The sequence below is a fragment of the Manihot esculenta genome, chromosome 12 (assembly GCF_001659605.2).
Source record: "Manihot esculenta cultivar AM560-2 chromosome 12, M.esculenta_v8, whole genome shotgun sequence".
In the NCBI taxonomy this organism is placed as follows: domain Eukaryota; kingdom Viridiplantae; phylum Streptophyta; class Magnoliopsida; order Malpighiales; family Euphorbiaceae; genus Manihot; species Manihot esculenta.
Window position 1 is genome coordinate 5,090,582 of NC_035172.2, and position 19,533 is coordinate 5,110,114.

The 19,533-nt window shown below is 36.4% G+C and overlaps 2 protein-coding genes across 10 annotated transcripts; one reads left to right on the forward strand and one right to left on the reverse strand.

Moving 5' to 3' along the window:
• The first annotated feature begins 710 nt into the window (after window positions 1-710).
• Window positions 711-9,601, forward strand: LOC110628092 (glycine oxidase). Of its 9 annotated transcripts, none has more exons than XR_006347996.1 (12): window positions 711-1,270; window positions 1,382-1,531; window positions 1,626-1,840; window positions 1,931-2,001; window positions 2,109-2,271; window positions 3,172-3,358; window positions 4,129-4,287; window positions 4,434-4,522; window positions 4,756-4,969; window positions 7,749-8,951; window positions 9,105-9,191; window positions 9,329-9,601. XR_006347996.1 is itself a non-coding variant. In XM_021774578.2 (9 exons), the coding sequence occupies exons 1-9, from the start codon at window positions 943-945 to the stop codon at window positions 4,849-4,851; spliced, it is 1,458 nt and encodes a 485-aa protein (XP_021630270.1). In that variant the 5' UTR covers window positions 711-942; the 3' UTR covers window positions 4,852-5,161. The 9 variants fall into 9 exon arrangements, 1 of the variants encoding a protein (XP_021630270.1); XR_006347995.1 differs by having other exon boundaries at window positions 9,105-9,140; window positions 9,221-9,601; XR_006347997.1 differs by having other exon boundaries at window positions 9,105-9,140.
• Window positions 5,220-9,470, reverse strand: LOC110628091 (linoleate 9S-lipoxygenase 6). The gene is made up of 9 exons (XM_021774577.2): window positions 9,293-9,470; window positions 8,817-9,097; window positions 8,490-8,730; window positions 8,023-8,358; window positions 7,831-7,916; window positions 7,566-7,652; window positions 7,130-7,428; window positions 6,650-6,913; window positions 5,220-6,145 (listed from the first exon to the last, which is right to left on the reverse strand). Exons 1-9 carry the CDS (start codon window positions 9,468-9,470, stop codon window positions 5,377-5,379), a joined length of 2,541 nt encoding a protein of 846 aa, XP_021630269.1. The 3' UTR covers window positions 5,220-5,376.
• Window positions 9,602-19,533: the final 9,932 nt, after the last annotated feature.

Genomic DNA, 19,533 nt, shown 5'->3' on the forward strand with positions numbered 1-19,533 from the left:
CAATCTGGGGTTCAATGGATGAGTCATGAGAGGATTCCTTAGGGACATTCATGGAGACGATCTATAGCTCTCAATCCCTCAAAGCCTAAGGAGATTGAGATGGCCATAGCTCTGCTTTTCCCCTCTCTGATAGCCACGACGCCTTTATAGCAGCTAAAATAGTATAGCCAGATAGAGTTCTTTTAGTTTCTGAGATATGCTCTTTTTAAGTTTTTCCTTGAAAAAAGGTCCACTGTTCTCAAGTATTGTTTTTATTTTGCCTTGCTTGTTGCTTTGTATGTGTGTTGATGTCTCGGTGATTAAAATTGTCCTTAGTGTATATTTATTGATGGAGTCTTTAGACATGTAACTGTGTTTGTGCCCATCAGTGGCTGAGATCCCCACCCTCTCTCCCCATTGCTTCTTGATGGTAACTCATATAAATCTATGGTGTTCAAAGGCATAAATGAGACACTAAAAAAGTTTACCACCGTCGATGAGACACTATGATAATTTCTTTATTCTTATTCACTTGGGTAAGGTTGCTTCTAGAGTTTGACTCTGTGCACCATGGCTCTCCCGTGGACCATCGGCCATACCAAAACTCAATCCTTCTTCCATTTGAGCTCTAAGATTCTTTTTGGGCTTTTATTAAGGAGCTTATTATGGTCTATAGTAGCGCACTTTAACATCCTATGCTGTTATTTGTAGTAAGCATTGGCCTTTCCTCCGCCGACGAACATTTACAGCGTTTAAAAATTAAGGATGAAAATATAATTTACCACAATTACAGCGTCTAGAAAACGCCTGTGATGGTGAATCGTCACTGGACCTGTCACCGAGTTGTCTAGGATCTGCTGACTGGTTGACTCTCTCAGGCTGAAGTGCTACTTGCCTAGAATCGCTCTTCTTCTCCCCAAGAGTAGTGGTCTTATCACCACTGAAACATTGATCTAATCGAAAATGGCTTCCATCTCGCTATATTCTCCGCCGTACAGTTCATGTAAACGTGACGTCGTTTCACTTCCAAGGAAGCATTTATGTCCCGCCACTTTCAAAACTAGCTTCTTTGGCTCCAACTTCCCAGTGAAACCACTTTCGATCTCAAATCAAAATACCTCAAAACTCCGACCTAAAACTGTTACCTCAGCTTCTACTCACACCTTCGATGTCGTGATCATTGGTGCCGGAATCGTCGGGTTAACTATTGCCCGGCAGTTCCTGATAGGATCGGACCTATCTGTCGCTGTCGTCGATAAAGCCGTCCCTTGTTCTGGCGCCACCGGTGCAGGTTATCGATTCATAAGATATATATATATATATATTTGCAGTTTCTAGTTCCTGAATTGCAAAGTGATAGTAAGACGTTTTCACTCTGTGCTTGGCATTGGGGTGGTTCCAGGGCAGGGCTACATATGGATGGTGCACAAGTCACCGGAGAGCGACACATGGGAGCTCACAAAGAGAAGTCACAAACTGTGGGAAATGCTTGCCGAGGGCATCTCTTATCAGGGCTTGAGTCCATTAGAGGTGTTGGGATGGAAGAAAACCGGTATTTTTAAAACTCTCGTGTCTAAGTTATCTTATTGCTGTAGTCTGATAAGTTATCTTATGCTGTGTTTGATTTTGTAAATTTGTAATTTCAGGAAGTTTGTTAGTGGGTAGAAACCCTGAAGAGGCTGAGAGTTTGAAAAGGAGGGTGAAGCAGCTCTCTGAAGCTGGACTAAGAGCAGAGTATTTGTCCTCTCATGATTTGCATTTGGAGGAACCTGCACTAGAGATTGGGGAAAGTGGTGGCGCTGCCTTTCTTCCCGATGATTGTCAATTGGATGCTCATCGGGCTGTTGCCTTTATTGAAAAGGTCCTTTTTTTTCCCTATTTTTCTTTTTAGGCACCTTTATTTATTTACATTCATATGTAGTAGCATAAATGTTTTATGGTTCATATGTAGATTAATAGACAGTTTGCATCAAAAGGGAGATATGCAGAGTTCTATCATGATCCTGTGATGAGTTTGTTGAGGTTTGTTCTAATACCTTTTTCATTGCTTTGAGTACACAAACACACACAAGTATGAATTATTCATATTTAGAAGTGCTACGGTCTCTGAAATAATCAACTGTATTCAGATCTTCTACCAACGGAGAGGTTGAAGCTGTTCGGACTTCCAAGAATACCTTGTACAGTAGGAAGGCCATTATAGTTGCAGCTGGTTGTTGGAGTGGGTCTCTGATGCATGACCTGTTTAGAGAATCTGATACTGCTTTAAATGTTCCTGTTAAACCTCGGAAGGTTGAAATCAGGATTTAGATGTGAACTAACTTTTTGTTGCTTTTTTTCCCTCTTTCTCTCCCCCTGGATATGTTGTCACTTAATAATCTCTCTGTTATTCTTTTTAACTCCCTCTCCCACCTCTATATATCATTGTTGAATCTCTGCATTTACTCTTTACGTCTTTCTACGACCTGAAATATTTCTCATGAGAAACTAACTTAATTTTCCAAAAATGGTCAGTTTTCTAACCTTTTGTCCTAACCTGACTCGGGTACTTATTACTGGTTGTGACTGTGAATGATAAGTGCCAAGTGCTGAGCTCAAGCTGTAATCAAGTTGCTATATATGCTTATATGTGCAAAACTTTTCAAAAACACCATCATTGTCTTTTAATAGTTGCCTTTTTTCCCTTGGCTTTATGAAATAGCTTGTGATAACATTGGAAATGGCTGTTAATTGCATAAAATTTATTGGTTGTATTTTTTCTGCTGTGGGTTGGCACTATAGGTGTTTTTCCCTACATAGCACCTTGGAATCATTGTCTGTGTTAAATTTTTGCTACTATGCCCTTCCAAAATTTGTGAATTATCTTTTTTTGGACGTGACTACATGTAAATGGGTGTGCATGCAATGGCCAGTTACAGTTTCAATATTGTTCAAGATGTTTGATGTATCTGGCACTGTCAATTTATTGGTGATTTTTGAGTTCTTTACACCACTGTGCCAATTTATGGTTTCAAATGTTGCCTGATATGTGATAGAATTTAAATTCCTCTTCATTTTTCTCCTTGTCAATGTCATTGCTGTTAACAAGGGCCTTTAGAGGGCCTTTATATGGTGATCTTTGTGGGTGATTTTCTTGTAATGCATTTTTAATCATGTACATGACACCTATTCTGAACTTGATATTCCTCACAGGGTTACTTGCTTGTGCTTGAGAACTTTAGTTCCCTTAAATTGAATCATGGCGTGATGGAGGCAGGTTATGTTAATCACTATGGTGCAGGTAAGCAACTCTCGAATTCAGCATCAGGACTGGATCATGGGGAAAATCTGTCCGTTTCAATGACAGCTACAATGGACTCAATGGGAAATCTTGTTCTTGGTAAGAGTTTATTCTGTCTCTTGCTTCTTAGTTCTCAATTTCAACTTGATGGAATATAGATAATCTTAAGTGTCTGTCAATAGCCTAATCCTCGATATGTTTTTCCTTTATTACAAGATTGCAGTAAAAACTTATTGCTTCTAATCGATTGCTTTTAGTTTGCATGACCAGTGTTGTGTTGTGTTTAATGCTTTTACTCTTTTGTTATGAGTTCTTTGGTATAGAAAAGACATTCACTTTTCATTTATACTAGTCCAAGACTCCAAGTGCTATTCTTATGGATTCTAGTTCTAATTCTTTCTTAACAATGATTAGAACATATTTTGAGATGCCTCCCTGATATACATGCACAGAAAGCTTAAAGCTTCATTAGTTTAGGCAAGAAACACTTTAGGTCAATGTCTCATTATAATTGACATATTTTTAACCTGGACCATTCACAATTATTTTCCCTTTTCAAGTTGTTGGAAAAAAAAAAAGAAAAATAACTTCTCCCTTCTGTCTTCTATCTTTCCAAATGAACTCTAGATTTTACACATGACAACATAGGGATATTGGATAATAAATGACCTGCACATCAGATCTATTGCCGGATTGTTAGTGCCAGTAAATATGCCAGTGAAGGTAGATAGTGCGCAGTTTCTGGGATGATGTTGGATACTTCTATTTTGTGTCCAATCTTTTTTCTTCATAATGACATGGCTTTAGAATGAGAACATCTTGTCATATATCTGCATAACCTTATCATCATTTACTGTCTGTCTTTTTAGGGAGCAGCCGTCAGTTTTTGGATTTTAATACTGAAGTGGATGAATCTATTGTTGGTTATATATGGAACCGGGCTGGAGAGTTCTTTCCCAAACTAAAAGAGATGTCCCTAAGAGATTTCACCATGAGCCGAAAGCTGAGAATAGGCTTGCGCCCTTACAGTAAGTCTGTAACTCTGTATGCTATGAAGTTTGTGAAGAAGAAAATAAAATAATTTCTAAATAACTAGAGTCAAGTATTTGAAAATATAGTTTGAGGCTTGAGCCACCACCTTCTGAAATAAGAAAATACATTTTACTATTACCAGTGCCTGATGGGAAGCCGGTGATTGGGCCTTTGCCTGATTTCAAGAATGTCCTCATTGCAACTGGGCATGAAGGTGGAGGACTTTCTATGGTAAGAATTGTCTATTTGTGTTCTTTAGTAGCTGATCTATTTAATATTTTATTTTACCTACATATTGTAGATGTGGTACTTCCAGTTTTAAGCTAAAGTGGAGAGCAACTGATTTTGTTGTCTTGACTGTATTTTGCTATTCCCATTGGAATTGAAAATTATATTCCCTGTATTCTAAGTGGGTAAATGTCTAGGTGATAAAAGTGCCATTCATTGTTTTGTCCAATTTGCAGGCTTTGGGTACTGCTGAAATGGTTGCTGATATGGTTTTGGGCAATCCTGGGACTGTTGACTATACACCATTTGCTGTTCAGGATAGATGTTGTTGATAAATTGTGTGCCAATGAAGAGATCAGAAGATTGACACGTTTTCAGGGTTGCTGGTTCTCAGGGAAATTTTAGGTCACAGGGAATAAAGTTTTACTACTGTAGTTGCTGGCAAATTGGGTACGCCTTTTCCATATTGATTGGGGGGAAATTTCTTTGACTTCTGATGTTAAATTAAAAATTTTGACTTGCCATTTAAGAGAATTTTAACTTATTGAGACTTTTAAGTGATATTTCAATAAACATTATCAAACGAAAGTGGTCATGTTTTTAATCTTTAGTACTGATATGTATGAAAAAAAACTTTGTAGATGATCTGTAAGCATTCCTTTTTTTCCCTGATACTATTAATATTATTTTCAAGCTCCTATTAAAAAAGAACAAAAATCATATTCAGTTGATGAACGTAATGATAGCTAGGGTTGGACCAGAACAATGTGGTGCTTAAGATGCTTGTGCAATCTTATTTGGACAATCACTTCATATTTATAACTATCATTTAAAGATTGCAGTACGATGAAGGTATATTAAATGGTTATGCTGCTAGGGATCCCTTTATTTGTGATGCCTGCTTTGGATTCAACATTTGATGTGTCTGGGTGAAGAAGTTTATAAGGTATCTTGGCAGGGCCCCATCTGTTCTTCAAGTTGGGATTGGCATTCCTTGTGGAGATTTTCTTTTCAATCTCTTTAAGATCTTCCTTGAACTTCTCAAATTTTTGCCCAACTTCTTTATTGTCAGTCCACCCTGATGGCCTCTGTCCCAAGTACATTTCATCAGAGCTGTGCTGTGAGAGGACCGCTGTTAATGCTATGCCAAGGGTTGTTTCAAATCTCTCAGGCAACATGTTCAGATAGTATTTATCTGGATCTCTTAGGAACTCAGCAAATTCTTTTTCCCCTTCCCGTGGAATAAATCTTCGACATAGCATTGGGCGATTAGGAGGGTAGCTGGCATATGCATATTGTCCAAAATTAACTGAGGCATGAAGGGCTGATGCAATCCATATGAGAGTTGTTAGAGCCTCTATTAGGTTAGTGAGAGTTGTCATTTCATACCACCATGTCTCATTGCCCTTATCACCATGACCTACATTTTTAATTTCTGACCACCATTCTTGGATTTCTATGTCAGAACTGACTGAATCATCATCTTTGTAGAAAATGGAGCAAAAATCTCTGACCCATGTCTTAATGGCACCCCATATTTCAAGTCCATCTGCGCCATAGGGATAATCCTCAAAGAGGAGCTGAACCCCAGTGATGGGATTGTCTGGGTCTTTCAGAGCCAGTCGCCTGAAAAATATTAACCATAAGAGAATGATAGAATTAGATGTAGTGTATGCATTCCTTGTCTTGCCAATTATTTCATGCAGCTTCAGAAATGTTTCTTTCTATGATGGTCATGTCTAATATTGATTCATCATTTCTTAGCACACACTTATTTTGTGGCAGATAGCACTTTCAGGTGTACTTACAGCGCATGCTGTGGAATTTGTTTGCGTGTCATGAGATAAAGTAATAATCTGTGAACATTCTTTTATTAGACATGAAATTGTATCCTACTATTAATGCTTTTTATGGATGTAGTTTTCTATTTCACTTGATTTTTTTTTTTTGGGGACAACTCCTTGGGTCTATTACTTAGCCAATTAGCCTGGATTTCAGACCATATAAACTCTGAAAATGGATAGTTCTCATATATGTGAATCATTCTGTGTTCCTTCCTGAGTTAATCTGTCACCTGTCTGTCAATGATGGAAGGAAATGGAATGGAAATTATCATTTGGAATGAAATACCTTTTGAGAAGATCTGCAGGGAGAGCTTGTTCATCAAATCTCCACTCTTTATATAGTTCAGAAGATAGTTCCACTGATATTTCTCCAGTAAATAGTGTCTTCTCAAGGATCCCTCCGGAGTTAATAAGGATACTCCGAGCCAATGCATTGATATGCATAGTGTGTTTGAAATGCGGATCTAATAGCCTGTGAATTGGGTGCATGACACTCAATTGCCGTCTAGTTGCAATGATAAACGGTTCAACTACTGCATGTGTGTGCAACCTACAAAATGCAAACCTTGTAAGGAAGAAAAACTTGGGAAATGTTGTCACAAATAAGGATGCATCTTTTGTGAATCATTCGTAATGACATATGAGATCTGAAGTGTTCTGGAATTTTATTTTTATCATCAAATGGCATATGGGGGACCTATATTGATACTCACAGAAATGATTTGAACATACGAGCACTAAGATAAACAGAAGCATTTTGACTCACCAATGGCTGATTAGTTGATGGTAGGCTGAATCGTTAGCTGCAACATGAGCTTTGGCAAGCTGCCAAAGTGCTGCTTGTGTGCCTTGAGTTGCTGGTAGAAACACCCGGCTGATCTCTCTGTCCTTGATAGACCCAGGCAAGCTCAGCTCTATTGCTACTGGTTTTAGTGTGGCATCATCTTGTAAGAATAGTAGTGTTCTAGATGCATAAGCACAGACACCATTTTTGTTTATTCTGTCTAAAAAGGGCATGAGATAGTCATGGTGATCCAAGATGAATATCCTCCATTGTCTCATTGCCTGTGATGTACATTTGAAAGTCCAAAACAGAAATAAATAATGATAAAAGATCTCATTTTTCCAATTGAAATGTGGAATAAAAAATAAATTCTTGTTGGGTTGTTGGAAGTAAAAAAGGAAGTGGAAGTGATTTGTACCCCAGTAAGATCCAAACCATTTAGGTTGTGCTCTATGTCTGATGCCTTTATTTTACTGATTCCATTTTTGCCTTCTGGAGGGAACCTCTGCAAGATACAGTCATATTAGGATGTGTTGGAAGATGCATGCCTTATTACAAATCAACAGGATGAATTGTAATCTTTTTCTTTTTTGCCTGGCAGGTCAGTGGAGGAATTGGATTATTGGTGCTAGTTTAGGCTATCATTAACAAGTTCAACAGAAGTCTGTGAAGGATGGGGAAACCTGTAAACATCGAATTCGTGCTGGATTTACTCCTGCAAGCATTTGATGTCCAAACTCTTCATCATCCCTCCAGGCTAAGTCGTCCTCTGGAAAATATATGCAAGCTTAGTTTATAAATGTTAAAAACAAATAAATGAAACATCCATGTTTTTTAGACTATAAATTGTAAGAGCAGGTTGCAAGCTGCATCACCTGTTATAATTTGAGGCAATGGGAATTTTATGGACTGTTTGCTTGCATGAATAATATCTTTAAAAAGCTCATCTGTTACCATTTTCTTCAGTTTATCTTTGACTGTTTCCTCTATTTGATATCTCTTTCTAGAGAACAGGTTACTTATCTCCTCAAATGACTTGAAACTACTTGATCCTTGTTTGAGTAAGGAATTTGCTTCAGGAATAAGGAAATGTACTGCAGCCTGGACTGAATTTGATATGAACTCTGAAAGCTTTTTGGGGCCTAATCGCTCATCTGGAGGAACATATGTATCCAGGTTGATAATTTCTGGCCGACTCTTGGTAGAAGGATCTATAACAAAGTGATAGCATATGAAATTGTGAAAGTCATGCAGTGAAATAGAATTGCAAAAAGAAAGAAGAATGGGGGAGGGGGATATCTTTTCACCTCCCCAGATAGAACCGAGTTATAAAGTTAGATACCAGTGCTGCTGATAGGAAGACCTGTTCTTCCCCTTCTAGGATATGGATGTGATTCAGAGCCACCCAATATTGGTCTACTGTGCTTTTGATCTTTATCTGGACGACCAAGATTATTGTAGTAATCATAATCGTAGATTCGATCCCATTCCTTCCTCTCTCCAGTTCCGTCTCCTCTCAGGCTTTTAAGTTCTGACTTTCTTAGTTCCAGCAAAGCACTGGGTGTTTGTTTTGGCAGATAACTCTACCAGCAGAACAAGCTTATGGTATTTAGTTGCTTTTTAATGTAGAACTATAGCATTTAAATGTTCTGTTTTTTGTTCAACTTACGGTGTTTGAGAAGAACAGGCGATCCGATTTTGTATTCTGGACTGGGTATACCCAAGACCTGCAGTCAAAGTGGATGATATGATTGTCTAGAACTTCAAGCGTAGCAGATTCAAGGAAGAACTCATGTTTATGATGGTTAGTTATGAGAAATGCTCCTGGAATTCCAAACTCTCGCTCAGTGTAGAGCTTTATTTTATATGTTATTGTTTTCATGTCATCGTTCTTCTTGCTCTTTCCATGCTTGAGGTGGGCTTTCTGGCTCAACTTCCCTTTGCCTGTGCCTGTCAGGAACAATGCCAACTATGAGATCAGCAAGACTTCGATGTATCCTTACTTGGGTGATAGAAAATTTACAGTTCTTTCAGAAACTCTCAAGTTAGTTGCTCTGCTTAAATATTACATAGATGATATAACTTCTGAGGGTGATAGAAAATGATACAAGTCAAAATTCCTGAACTTATGATTGTGCAACTTACTTGGGTCGATTGCATTGCTGCTATAAATCTGTACAGATGCTGATTTTTCAGGACCTGATTTCCCTTGAGTTTGAAGAATGACAAAGTTTCCCTTGATAAGAGTCTGCTGATTTGTAATCTTGCTCTGGATGGCTCTCATGTATGCTTGCAGGCTGGAGCATGAGCCGTGGGTTCCCATGATTATTTCTTTTCCCTTTTCTTAGCTACGCTCAATCTCTAATCCCAGAAAAGATTCTTGTATGAAACCTGAAGGATTTGGTGGAGTGAAATTTTGGTAATGGGAATTGATAACTTGGGAAATTTAAGTGCATGTGTGATTAGCTGTTTCTTATTAGTTTGAGGAAATTTGGAAATGGTAGATTGCTAAGATGTTGCTTTGACACAATCTTGAATGAAAAGAGAAAGTTACTTGAGGATATTAGACATGCATCTGATCCATTGCTTGCCTCTAGGGTTTGCTTGTGTTGCACTTATTTTTAGTAATATACAAGCATGATTACCCACGGCAAGTACAACATTTATCAATTATCAAAATATTGGGAAATTGTAAATTCAGTGAATCATCTCTAATCTTACAAAAACACAATAATAGCACAATTGTCATTTAAAGTATGTTCTCTTTTTCTATTACAATAATAGAGATGTACGAAGTAAAATTCATTTTATCATAAAATAAAAACATCTTAAAATTGGCTTAAGAAAGAATATAATAATAATAATAATAATAATAAAATGCAAGTTTAATAATTAAGTGGTGAAATAGGTTAAAATAATTCAAATGACAATAATCAAACAAAAGTATATATAAATAAAAAGTAACTTTTAATTCATATGTGATAACTTAAATGGTTCAAAATTAAAATTAAAATAATTTTAAATTTTAAATAGTAAAATAATGTATAAAAACATTAATTAATTAAATAATTTTAAAAAATATATTAAAATATTTATCAATTTTTTTTAAAATATATATATTAATTAATATTTTCATTAATTTTAATTGTTAAATATTTACTATTTCATCTTTAAAAAATTTGACCAGTAATTAATTTTTTTTTAAATAATATATTAAAATCTCTCTAAAATTTTTTAAAAAATTGAGAACATTTTAATTTTTTTTTAATATTTAACTACTAAAGTTAATAAAAAAATTAATTAATAAATTTTTAAAAATTTAAATTTTAGGAAAATTTACTGACGGATATAATCCAGAATATCTCTATTTTATCTATAATCGCGAGATTTTTTATCCATTAGCGATTAGCGGTCAAATTTTTAAGAGAATCATCTCCCCTAACTTATAATATAAAAACTAATATATACAGAAATCAATGTTTTTATATAATTATTTTGAGTTCAAAATAATTTATTACATTCGCACTTACTAACTTGAGCATCGTAATGGTTGCTCATAAGTACTAACAATCTCATAAGTACTAACAATTTCAAATCTTCTCTTTTACAGATTCATTAATGTTTTATATATATATATATTGTATTTTTTATTTTGTTGCTATTACACTTTTTTTAATTAAAATATGACATTTTAAAATTTTCTAATCCTTATTTACCGTTAAAAATAAATGGAAATGCACGTCATTTTCGTTATTAACGGGCAAGTCAATATATTTAAGAATAAAATAGATAATAATATAAAATTTTAGTATAAAATTGTAACAGAACTAGTATAACATTTTTTTGGTATTATTTATTTTGTTAAACATTTTTTAGGAGATGAAAGGTTGGAAACTGAATTTATAATTTTAAATAAATTGCTTAACCAAATATAATTAAATATTTAATTCATATAATATTAATTTTTTTAAAATTTAGTCTACCTATTAATATAATTAAAAAAAAGTCGTGATTTAGTATTATATTTGAAAGTTAAAAAAATATTTTATTATTTTTAATATTTTCAAATTGAATTATATTAAATATTATTTTAAATTCTTTTTTAATATTTTATAATTAATATATTTAAAAAGATTATTTTTTAACGATAGTTTTGAAAGTAATACTAAATGATAAGTATATTAGATTTTTTAATATTTAATAACATTGTATTTAATAATATTATTTTTTTAACGATAAATTTAAAAGTAATGCTAAATAATGAGCGTATTAAACAGATTTAAAAAAAATCGACCGGTAATAATTTTAATTAAAATAAGATTAAGATAAATTATTATTATAAAATTATTAATAAAATTTTTTTAAAAATTGAATAATAATATAAATATTAATTTTTAAATATATTTAATAATAAAAAAATAATTTGATAATTTTGTAAGTTTTCAAACTATATAAGTAATGAAAAGATGCATTTGATTAGACATTCAAAGGCCGGAGACAAAAAAATAAAAATATTGAGTTGAATTATAATAAAATAAAGTATATTATTTATTTGGCAGTTAATTTTAAATTTTATTAATTTAATGTAATAATACAGCGTTAAGGTGGTAATTTCATTAATTTTTTTAACGAGTAATTACAACAATAATTTTAAAATGTTAAATTTTAATTAAAAAAATATAGCATAAAATTACAATAAAATTAAAAAATACATATTTTTTTCATTAACTTTATATATATATATATATATATATATATATATATATATATATATATATATATATATATAGATAAATATTTTTAAAAGTTATTTTTTTCAATTTTTTAATTTATTTTAAAAATAATTTTTATATTTATTTTTTAAGTGTTTAAAAAATATGAAAAGTATTTTCTTTAAAAATATTTTCATAAAATAAATGAAGACGTGAAATCATTAAGGATATGAATTATATTACAAATTTTATGGTAAAATTCATATTAACATGAAGATAGGGACCATATGTAAAATTAAATGGATCAAATAACTTTTTTTTTTTTAATAACAGACCTCCTACAACTTAATTTTCTCAGCATTTACATTAAAATAAATGTTAAAAAAGAAAAAGTAGGGGCAAATAAATATAAAACTAATGTAGTGAAAATGAATTAAATATTTTTCATAAAATATTTTTACCTGCTTTGAAACACTTGCCAATGCTACAAAAGATGGCAGTTTTTATTTTATTTATTTATGTTTTTGTCCTGTCTTTAGATAAAAAAACGCCTTATCCTCTCTTATTTACTCTTGTCGAAGGAGGTCAGCATTATTTCTTTTGTTTTTTTTTTTTTTTAACAAGTTCTTACTGTTTGTCGTGAAAATTAATTGTTGAATTTAGATGAAAGCTAACTGTTTTGCCTTTTCTAGTGAGAAAAAGTATTTTTGTTAATGTCACCATAATCTCCGAAATTGCATTGATGCATTCGGTAGTTATTGTAATATCCGGCTAGTGTCCGGCATCAGAATTTTATTTTTCGATGGAGTTTCGGATGTCGAAAGTATCTAGAAGAGTTAGAGTGATGTTTTTCTAACATATTTTGGTATGTTTCATGTTCTCTTTAGCCGATGATGGCTGAATTCTATGGCACCTTCTTTTCATTATATTTTGCCTTTTCTTGAGTCGCTACTTGCTCTTCATTGAGTTGTTTTTGTCTAGTCAAATCTTTTTTTATTTTGAATCTAGTCGCATATAAACTTGTTTGATATGTCATTTTTTTTTTTTTTTGGTGTTGCCGTAATTTTTGTTTAGATTTACTGTCGATGGTCTATGAGTGTATTCTTTCCTTACTTATTTTATTGGTGCCTCAAATAGTGACTCTATAATCAGATATGAGTTTGCGGTGGTGATCTAGTCTAGATCGGATTCGAGTCATGAATTCTAGATACGGATTTTAAATTCTAAATTCGGGCTCGTAGTTGTAGCTTTTTATTCTGAATTTTATTTTGATTTATTGAGCTTATTCAGTATGTAGGTTGGACTTTACCCTTCTTTAGTACTAGTCCTATTAGACCTTGATAAAAAGCAATAGCTTTTACATTTTTTTAAAAAAAATTACATTATTAAAAATTATAAAAAATATTATTTTTATTGCAAAATTTTTTTATTTATTTAAAATTATATATATCATATTTTTGGAATGATAAATTATTTATTAGCTTCCTGATATATTCTAAAATTAAAAAAGTAAAATTTATTAATTTTAAGGATGATTTAGTAATTAAGTTAAAAAAAAGGATAATTTAGTAATAAAATGATATAATTAGCGAGTATATTATGAGATACAATATAATTTTTTTATTTTAATTATATTAACTAATTTTTTAATTAATGTCAAAATAATTATAAATTTTTTTTTTGGGATAAGTAAGTTATTAAAATAAGATCCAAATGGTTAAAAAGGGAAAATCTTTTGTCACTTGCAAATTATAACAAATACTTTTAATTTTGTATTTTATTATTACTTGTTTTTTTTGAAATGGAATTTTATTATTACTTTAAAAGTAATTTGTTAATTATATTTTGTGGTCAAAAATAAAATGAAGCTGTTAATATGGCATCCATATTAATATTATTAAAATCTAATAACAATTTTTTTTTTAATTTTTTAAATTATAACCTTAGTACTCATTCATAGATATAATCTGGTAATAGGTACATTTAGAATAAATAAATATGATAGTAAGTGCATCTGAGTAAATATGAAAGATCTCAATTTTTACTCTATAATTTTTTTAAAAAAAATTAATTTATAATTTTCTTTTAATTATATTAAAGGATTAATTATGATCTAAATTAATAAAATTAATATTTTATTACTTAATACTAAAAAATAATATTCATTTTACTTAGTATAATAAAAAAATTTCCCTTTTTCTTTTCCCTCATAAAACTTATTGCTTAATTTTTTATTTATTTAAAATTAAAATTTCATATGAAAATTTCAAAATAAGTAATATTTTACTTTTTTTCCATGATTATTGCTATTATCTGATATTTTTCTACTTTATAAAAATATAATCTCCTAATTTATTTTATATTTATTTATATATTGTTATTGAATTTTAACGTTTGTTAATAATTATAAATTTCTATGCATAATTTTTTTGATAGAAATAGAAAATTATAATTTTGTTATTGAGAATAGTTTTAAAATAATAATAGTTTTTGATGACCGCTGGATTTCCCTACCCCCAATCCTGGGCCTAGATTACGGCCACGACCCATGAAAGGAAGGCCCGCACGTCCTCTCAAAACAAGCCCAGATCATCAGACCCCTGAGGCCGGACTCCACCAGATTCTTCCTCATCGAGATCGGCCCAGCCCGTATAACCTTCCCATGGATTCCTTCTCCTCCTGGGTTCAGCGTCCAACCCAGCTTTCGGCCCAGCCCAGAATCCAGAACGAGACTCGTCATACAGCCTGGCAGATCCGCTCGAGCGTACGCACGGGGGAGAATCAGAGGCCGTTACGCATGGAGCAGGTGCCTGATATCCTCGTACGCCCATATCTGTATGACAGAGACGCGTGGCCCAATCATGGGAGAGCTGTTATACGTCAAGCAGGAGGAAAGGATAAAAGGGATACCCCTCTAGAGAGATGGACCAAGCTTGATTCTTCAATATCAAAACCCTTGTAAAACTCTATTCTATTGGATCTCAGGTCATCAATTGGCGCCGTCTGTGGGAAACGACAGAGATCTTTTCATCACCGGAGTTTTCACTCTTAACAAAACCCACTGAGATCCACGATGGCTAATCACCAAGAAAGTAACCTTAACGTCCCAAACGACCTAAGCTCTGCCCAAGAGGGGCAGCAATTCTCCTTTTCTAGTCCTACGACATTAAACAACCAAACACCTGTTCCTCTTAATCCCTCGCCAAGTTTGGCAGGGAATGCTCCCGCTGTTACCTTGTCTAACCAGGATCTTCAAAACATGGCTTGCCAGTTACAGAATACCGCCCACTGGTTGGGGCAGATAATGCAACAGAGAGGCCTCAACACCCCAGTAAATACACTCCCGGTTGTAGAGGAACCTCAGACCAATGACCCCCGACCTGCACCTGACCGTCTTCAAACTAGCAGCCGCAATACTGAAGAAAGAGGAAGAAAAGCCGGCGAAGAGGAAGGACCGGAGGCCCGAATCCATGCGAGGAGGGCGAGGGAGATGATAGAAAATGAGGAGGTGGATAACTATTCCGCCGAAATAACCGGGTGGACGGGAACTGAAGCAGAGGAGGAGGAATACCACCTGGAGAAAAAACCCAGCCCAGAAGACGAGAAGGTGGACCAAAAGTTGAAGAAATTGAGAGAACAGCTCCTAGCCGAGCTAGGTAAGAAAGACCAAAGCCAAACCTCTTTGCCTACTTCTTCCCCTTTCTCAAAGTGGGTGCAGCAAGAGACTGTCCCTAAGAAGTTTATGATGCCATCAATGGCGGCTTATGATGGAACTGGTAACCCGAGGGAGTACATCATGAACTATAAGACCTTCATGGAGTTGCAGACTCTGTCAGATGCCTTAATGTGTAAAGTATTTCCAACGACGCTCTCGGGACCAGCGCGGGCGTGGTTCAACAGCCTTGAGGCCGGAAGTATCAGAAGTTTCAGAGACCTAGCCATTCGCTTCATCAGTCGATTCATAGCCGGGGTGCCAGCAGAGAGGAAGACGAGCTACTTGGAGACAGTAAGACAGAAAGAGGGTGAATCACTCAGAGAGTATGTCGCTCGTTTCAATACGGAGGCCCTGCAGATTCCCGATCTCGATGAAGGAAGGGCGGTAGAGGCAATGCAAAAGGGAACGACCTCTGCCGAGTTCTTCGGTTCCTTAAGCAGAAAGCCTCCGACCTCCCTGGCCGAGCTGATGCAGAGAGCGGAGAAGTATATAAGGCAGGATGACGCCTTAGTAACAAGCCGATTTGCCAAAAGGATGACAGGAAAAGAAAAAGCCTCAGAAGAAAGGAGGCCGGAGAAACACGAAAAGAAACACGGCAAAAGGCCCGAGCCGTACAAGCAGGCCTGGGAGCGAAGGGATCAAAGGCCGCCCCCTCCACGAGTCCCTGAGTCAAGATTGCCTCCCCCTTGGGTCCCTGAGAAGCCGACTCCACTAAATGCGTCCAGAGCCAAGGTGCTCATGGCTGTCCAGAATAAGGAATTCCTCCAGTGGCCCAAACCTATGAAGTCGGAAGCAGACCAATGGAATCCTGACAAATATTGTCAATATCATCGGACGCATGGCCACGATACCAACAACTGCTTCCAATTGATATCAGAGATCGAGAGGTTAATAAAGAGGGGGCACCTCAAGAACTTTGTAAAGAAATCAGAGGGACAAAGGCCTCAATCCAGCCCGGCGGTTCAGGTGCCGAGGAGAGCAGGAACGGGACCAGTGAATGATGGATCCAGTGGGACCATCAACATGATTGTTGGAGGAACGGGAGGTCGGATGGGCCGCCGAGGGAAGAAGAGAAATCGGGAGGGAGAGAGCAGCAGTACTGAGGTCATGCAAATCGTTGACCACTCTCCCATGACCATCACCTTCTCTTCAGAAGATGCTCAGGGTATTCAGATGCCCCATGACGACGCGCTCGTCATTGAAGCCGTCATTCATAATTATCGGGTAAAGAAGGTCTTAGTGGATGACGGGAGTAAAGTCAACTTGCTACCATACCGGGTTTTTCAGCAGATGGGAATTCCGGAAGAACAGTTGGTCCGAGACCAGGCACCAATCAAGGGGATCGGAGGAGTATCGGTGCTCGTGGAAGGGAAGGTGAAGCTGGCCCTCACCTTGGGTGAAGCACCCAGAACTCGTACTCACCAAGAGGTATTTTTAGTGGTCAAACTTCCGTTAAGCTATAATGTGATCTTGGGGAGGCCTGCGCTGTTCAATTTCGAAGCTGTCACCAGTATCAGGTATTTGGCGCTTAAATTTCCAACAGAAGAAGGAGTGGGAATAGTCTGGGGCAGCCAGGAAGAGGCAAGAGCAGTATACTTAGCCACAGTAGCAGAACCAAGCTCCACTGAAAAAGCTCTTGACTCGGAAGTTCTAGAGGTTCGGGATGAGAAAATAGAAGCCAGGATAGAACCGGTGGGGGAGCTGGAGATCTTCCCTTTGTCAGAAGCAGAGGCAGAAAAAGTCTTCAGTCTAAACGCCGGCCTCACTGAAGAACAAAAAGCTGAAGTCATGGCCCTGATCCGAGGTCATGCGTCTAGTTTCGCCTGGAAGCCCTCCGACATGCCTGGAATTGACCCTAAGGTCATGACACACAAACTGAATGTACTCCCCGAGGCCAAGCCAGTAAAGCAGAAGAAGAGAGTAGTAGGGAGAGAGAAGCAGCAGGCCACCAGGGAGGAGGTGCAGAAACTCGAGGAGGCAGGCTTTATTAGGGAAGTTATGTACCCACAATGGCTAGCAAATCCTGTATTAGTCAAAAAAGCCAATGACAAATATAGGATGTGCATAGATTTTACTGACCTAAATAAGGCCTGCCCTAAAGATTGTTATCCACTTCCTGATATTAATAAAATGGTCGACTCTACGGCCGGTTTCGATTATATGTCTTCTTTGGATGCTATGTCTGGTTATCATCAAATCCCAATGGAAAGGTCGGATGAGAAAAAGACCTCGTTTATAACTGAAGATGGGACTTATTGCTACAGAGCTATGCCATTCGGATTGAGGAATGCCGGTGCAACGTACCAAAGATTGATGAATAAAATCTTGAAAAATCAGATTGGCAGGAATGTAGAAGTTTATGTAGATGATATGGTGGTCAAAAGCCCAAATTTTCAGCAGCACATAGCGGACTTGAGGGAGGTATTCGGGGTATTAAACCAGTACAGAATGAAGTTGAATCCAGCAAAATGTGCTTTCTTTATTAGAGGAGGAAAATTCTTGGGATTCATGGTGAGCGGAAAAGGCATCGAGCCTAACCCGGAAAAGGTAGAAGCCATATTGAAAATGCCAGAGCCGACCTGCGTAAGGGACGTCCAAAGACTAACCGGAAGAGTAGTAGCACTCAACCGATTCATGTCAAGGTCAGCAGAAAAATGCTTATCCCTTTTCAAAAAATTGAGGAAGGTGCCAAACTTTGAATGGACAGAAGACTGCCAAAAGGCCTTCGCAGAGCTTAAAAGATATCTCAGCTCGCCCCACGTGCTCAGTAGTCCTATGAAAGGAGAAGAACTCTTGATATACTTGGCAGCCTCAGAACAAGCAGTCAGCGCAGTGTTAGTAAGGGAGGAAGAAGGGGAGCAGAAACCCATTTTTTACGTCAGCAAGGTACTCAGAGATACCGAGGTCAGATATTCGAACATCGAAAAAATGGCTTACGCCCTATTGCTGGCAGTCTGGAAATTCAAAGTTTACTTGGAAGGCCACCAAGGAGTTGTGATGACAGACCAACCCTTAAAGAAGATTCTACGCAGGCCGGAAACTTCAGGTCGGATGTTGGCTTGGTCCGTCGAGATCAGCCCTTACTGTCTAGAATATCGACCCAGGACAGCTATAAAGTCTCAAGCTTTGGCTGACTTCATAGCAGAGTGCTCGTACAACGAGGGGCAGGGAGGATCATCCTCAGGGATAGCAGGACAGGAACGTGAGGGGGAGCCTCATCCAGAATTTAACTGGAAGCTATATGTAGACGGAGCATCAGGCACTGAGGGCAGTGGTGCCGGAATATTGCTTAAGGGGCCAGAGGATTTTAAAGTATGTTACGCCTTACGTCTAGAGTTCAAAGCCTCGAATAATGTAGCAGAATATGAGGCCCTGATAAATGGGATGTTAGTGGCACTGGAAGTGGGAGTAACCGATCTCGAGATAAACAGCGACTCTTAGCTGGTGATCAACCAAGTAACAGGGATGTATCAGGCTAGAGACCCCCTTATGCAGAGTTACCTGGCTAAAGTAAAAACTTTAGAAGCCGAGCTCACAAGTCGAGGAGTAACCATCAGATTTCAAAGAATACCCCGAGAAGAAAATGAGGAAGCAGATCTACTTAGCCGATTATCCAGAGAAGAATTGGAACAGCTTCCCGATGAAGTGTACATACAACAGGTCCATACACCTGCTTTTAATAAAACTAACACAATATTGCAGGTAGAACAGAACCCGACTTGGATGACCCCTTACTTAGAGTACCTGGAAAAAGGTAAACTCCCCGAGGATAAAGATGAAGCCAAAAAGATAGCAGCTCGTGCCGCTAACTACCAAGCGATAAGGGGGACCTTATACAGAAAAGGAAAGTCCAGCCCGTGGCTCCGATGCGTGAACCCGGAAGAGGCTACGAAGGTGATGGAAGAAATACATAGAGGCATGTGTGGAGCCCACGAGGGAGGAGGGACATTAGCTAATAA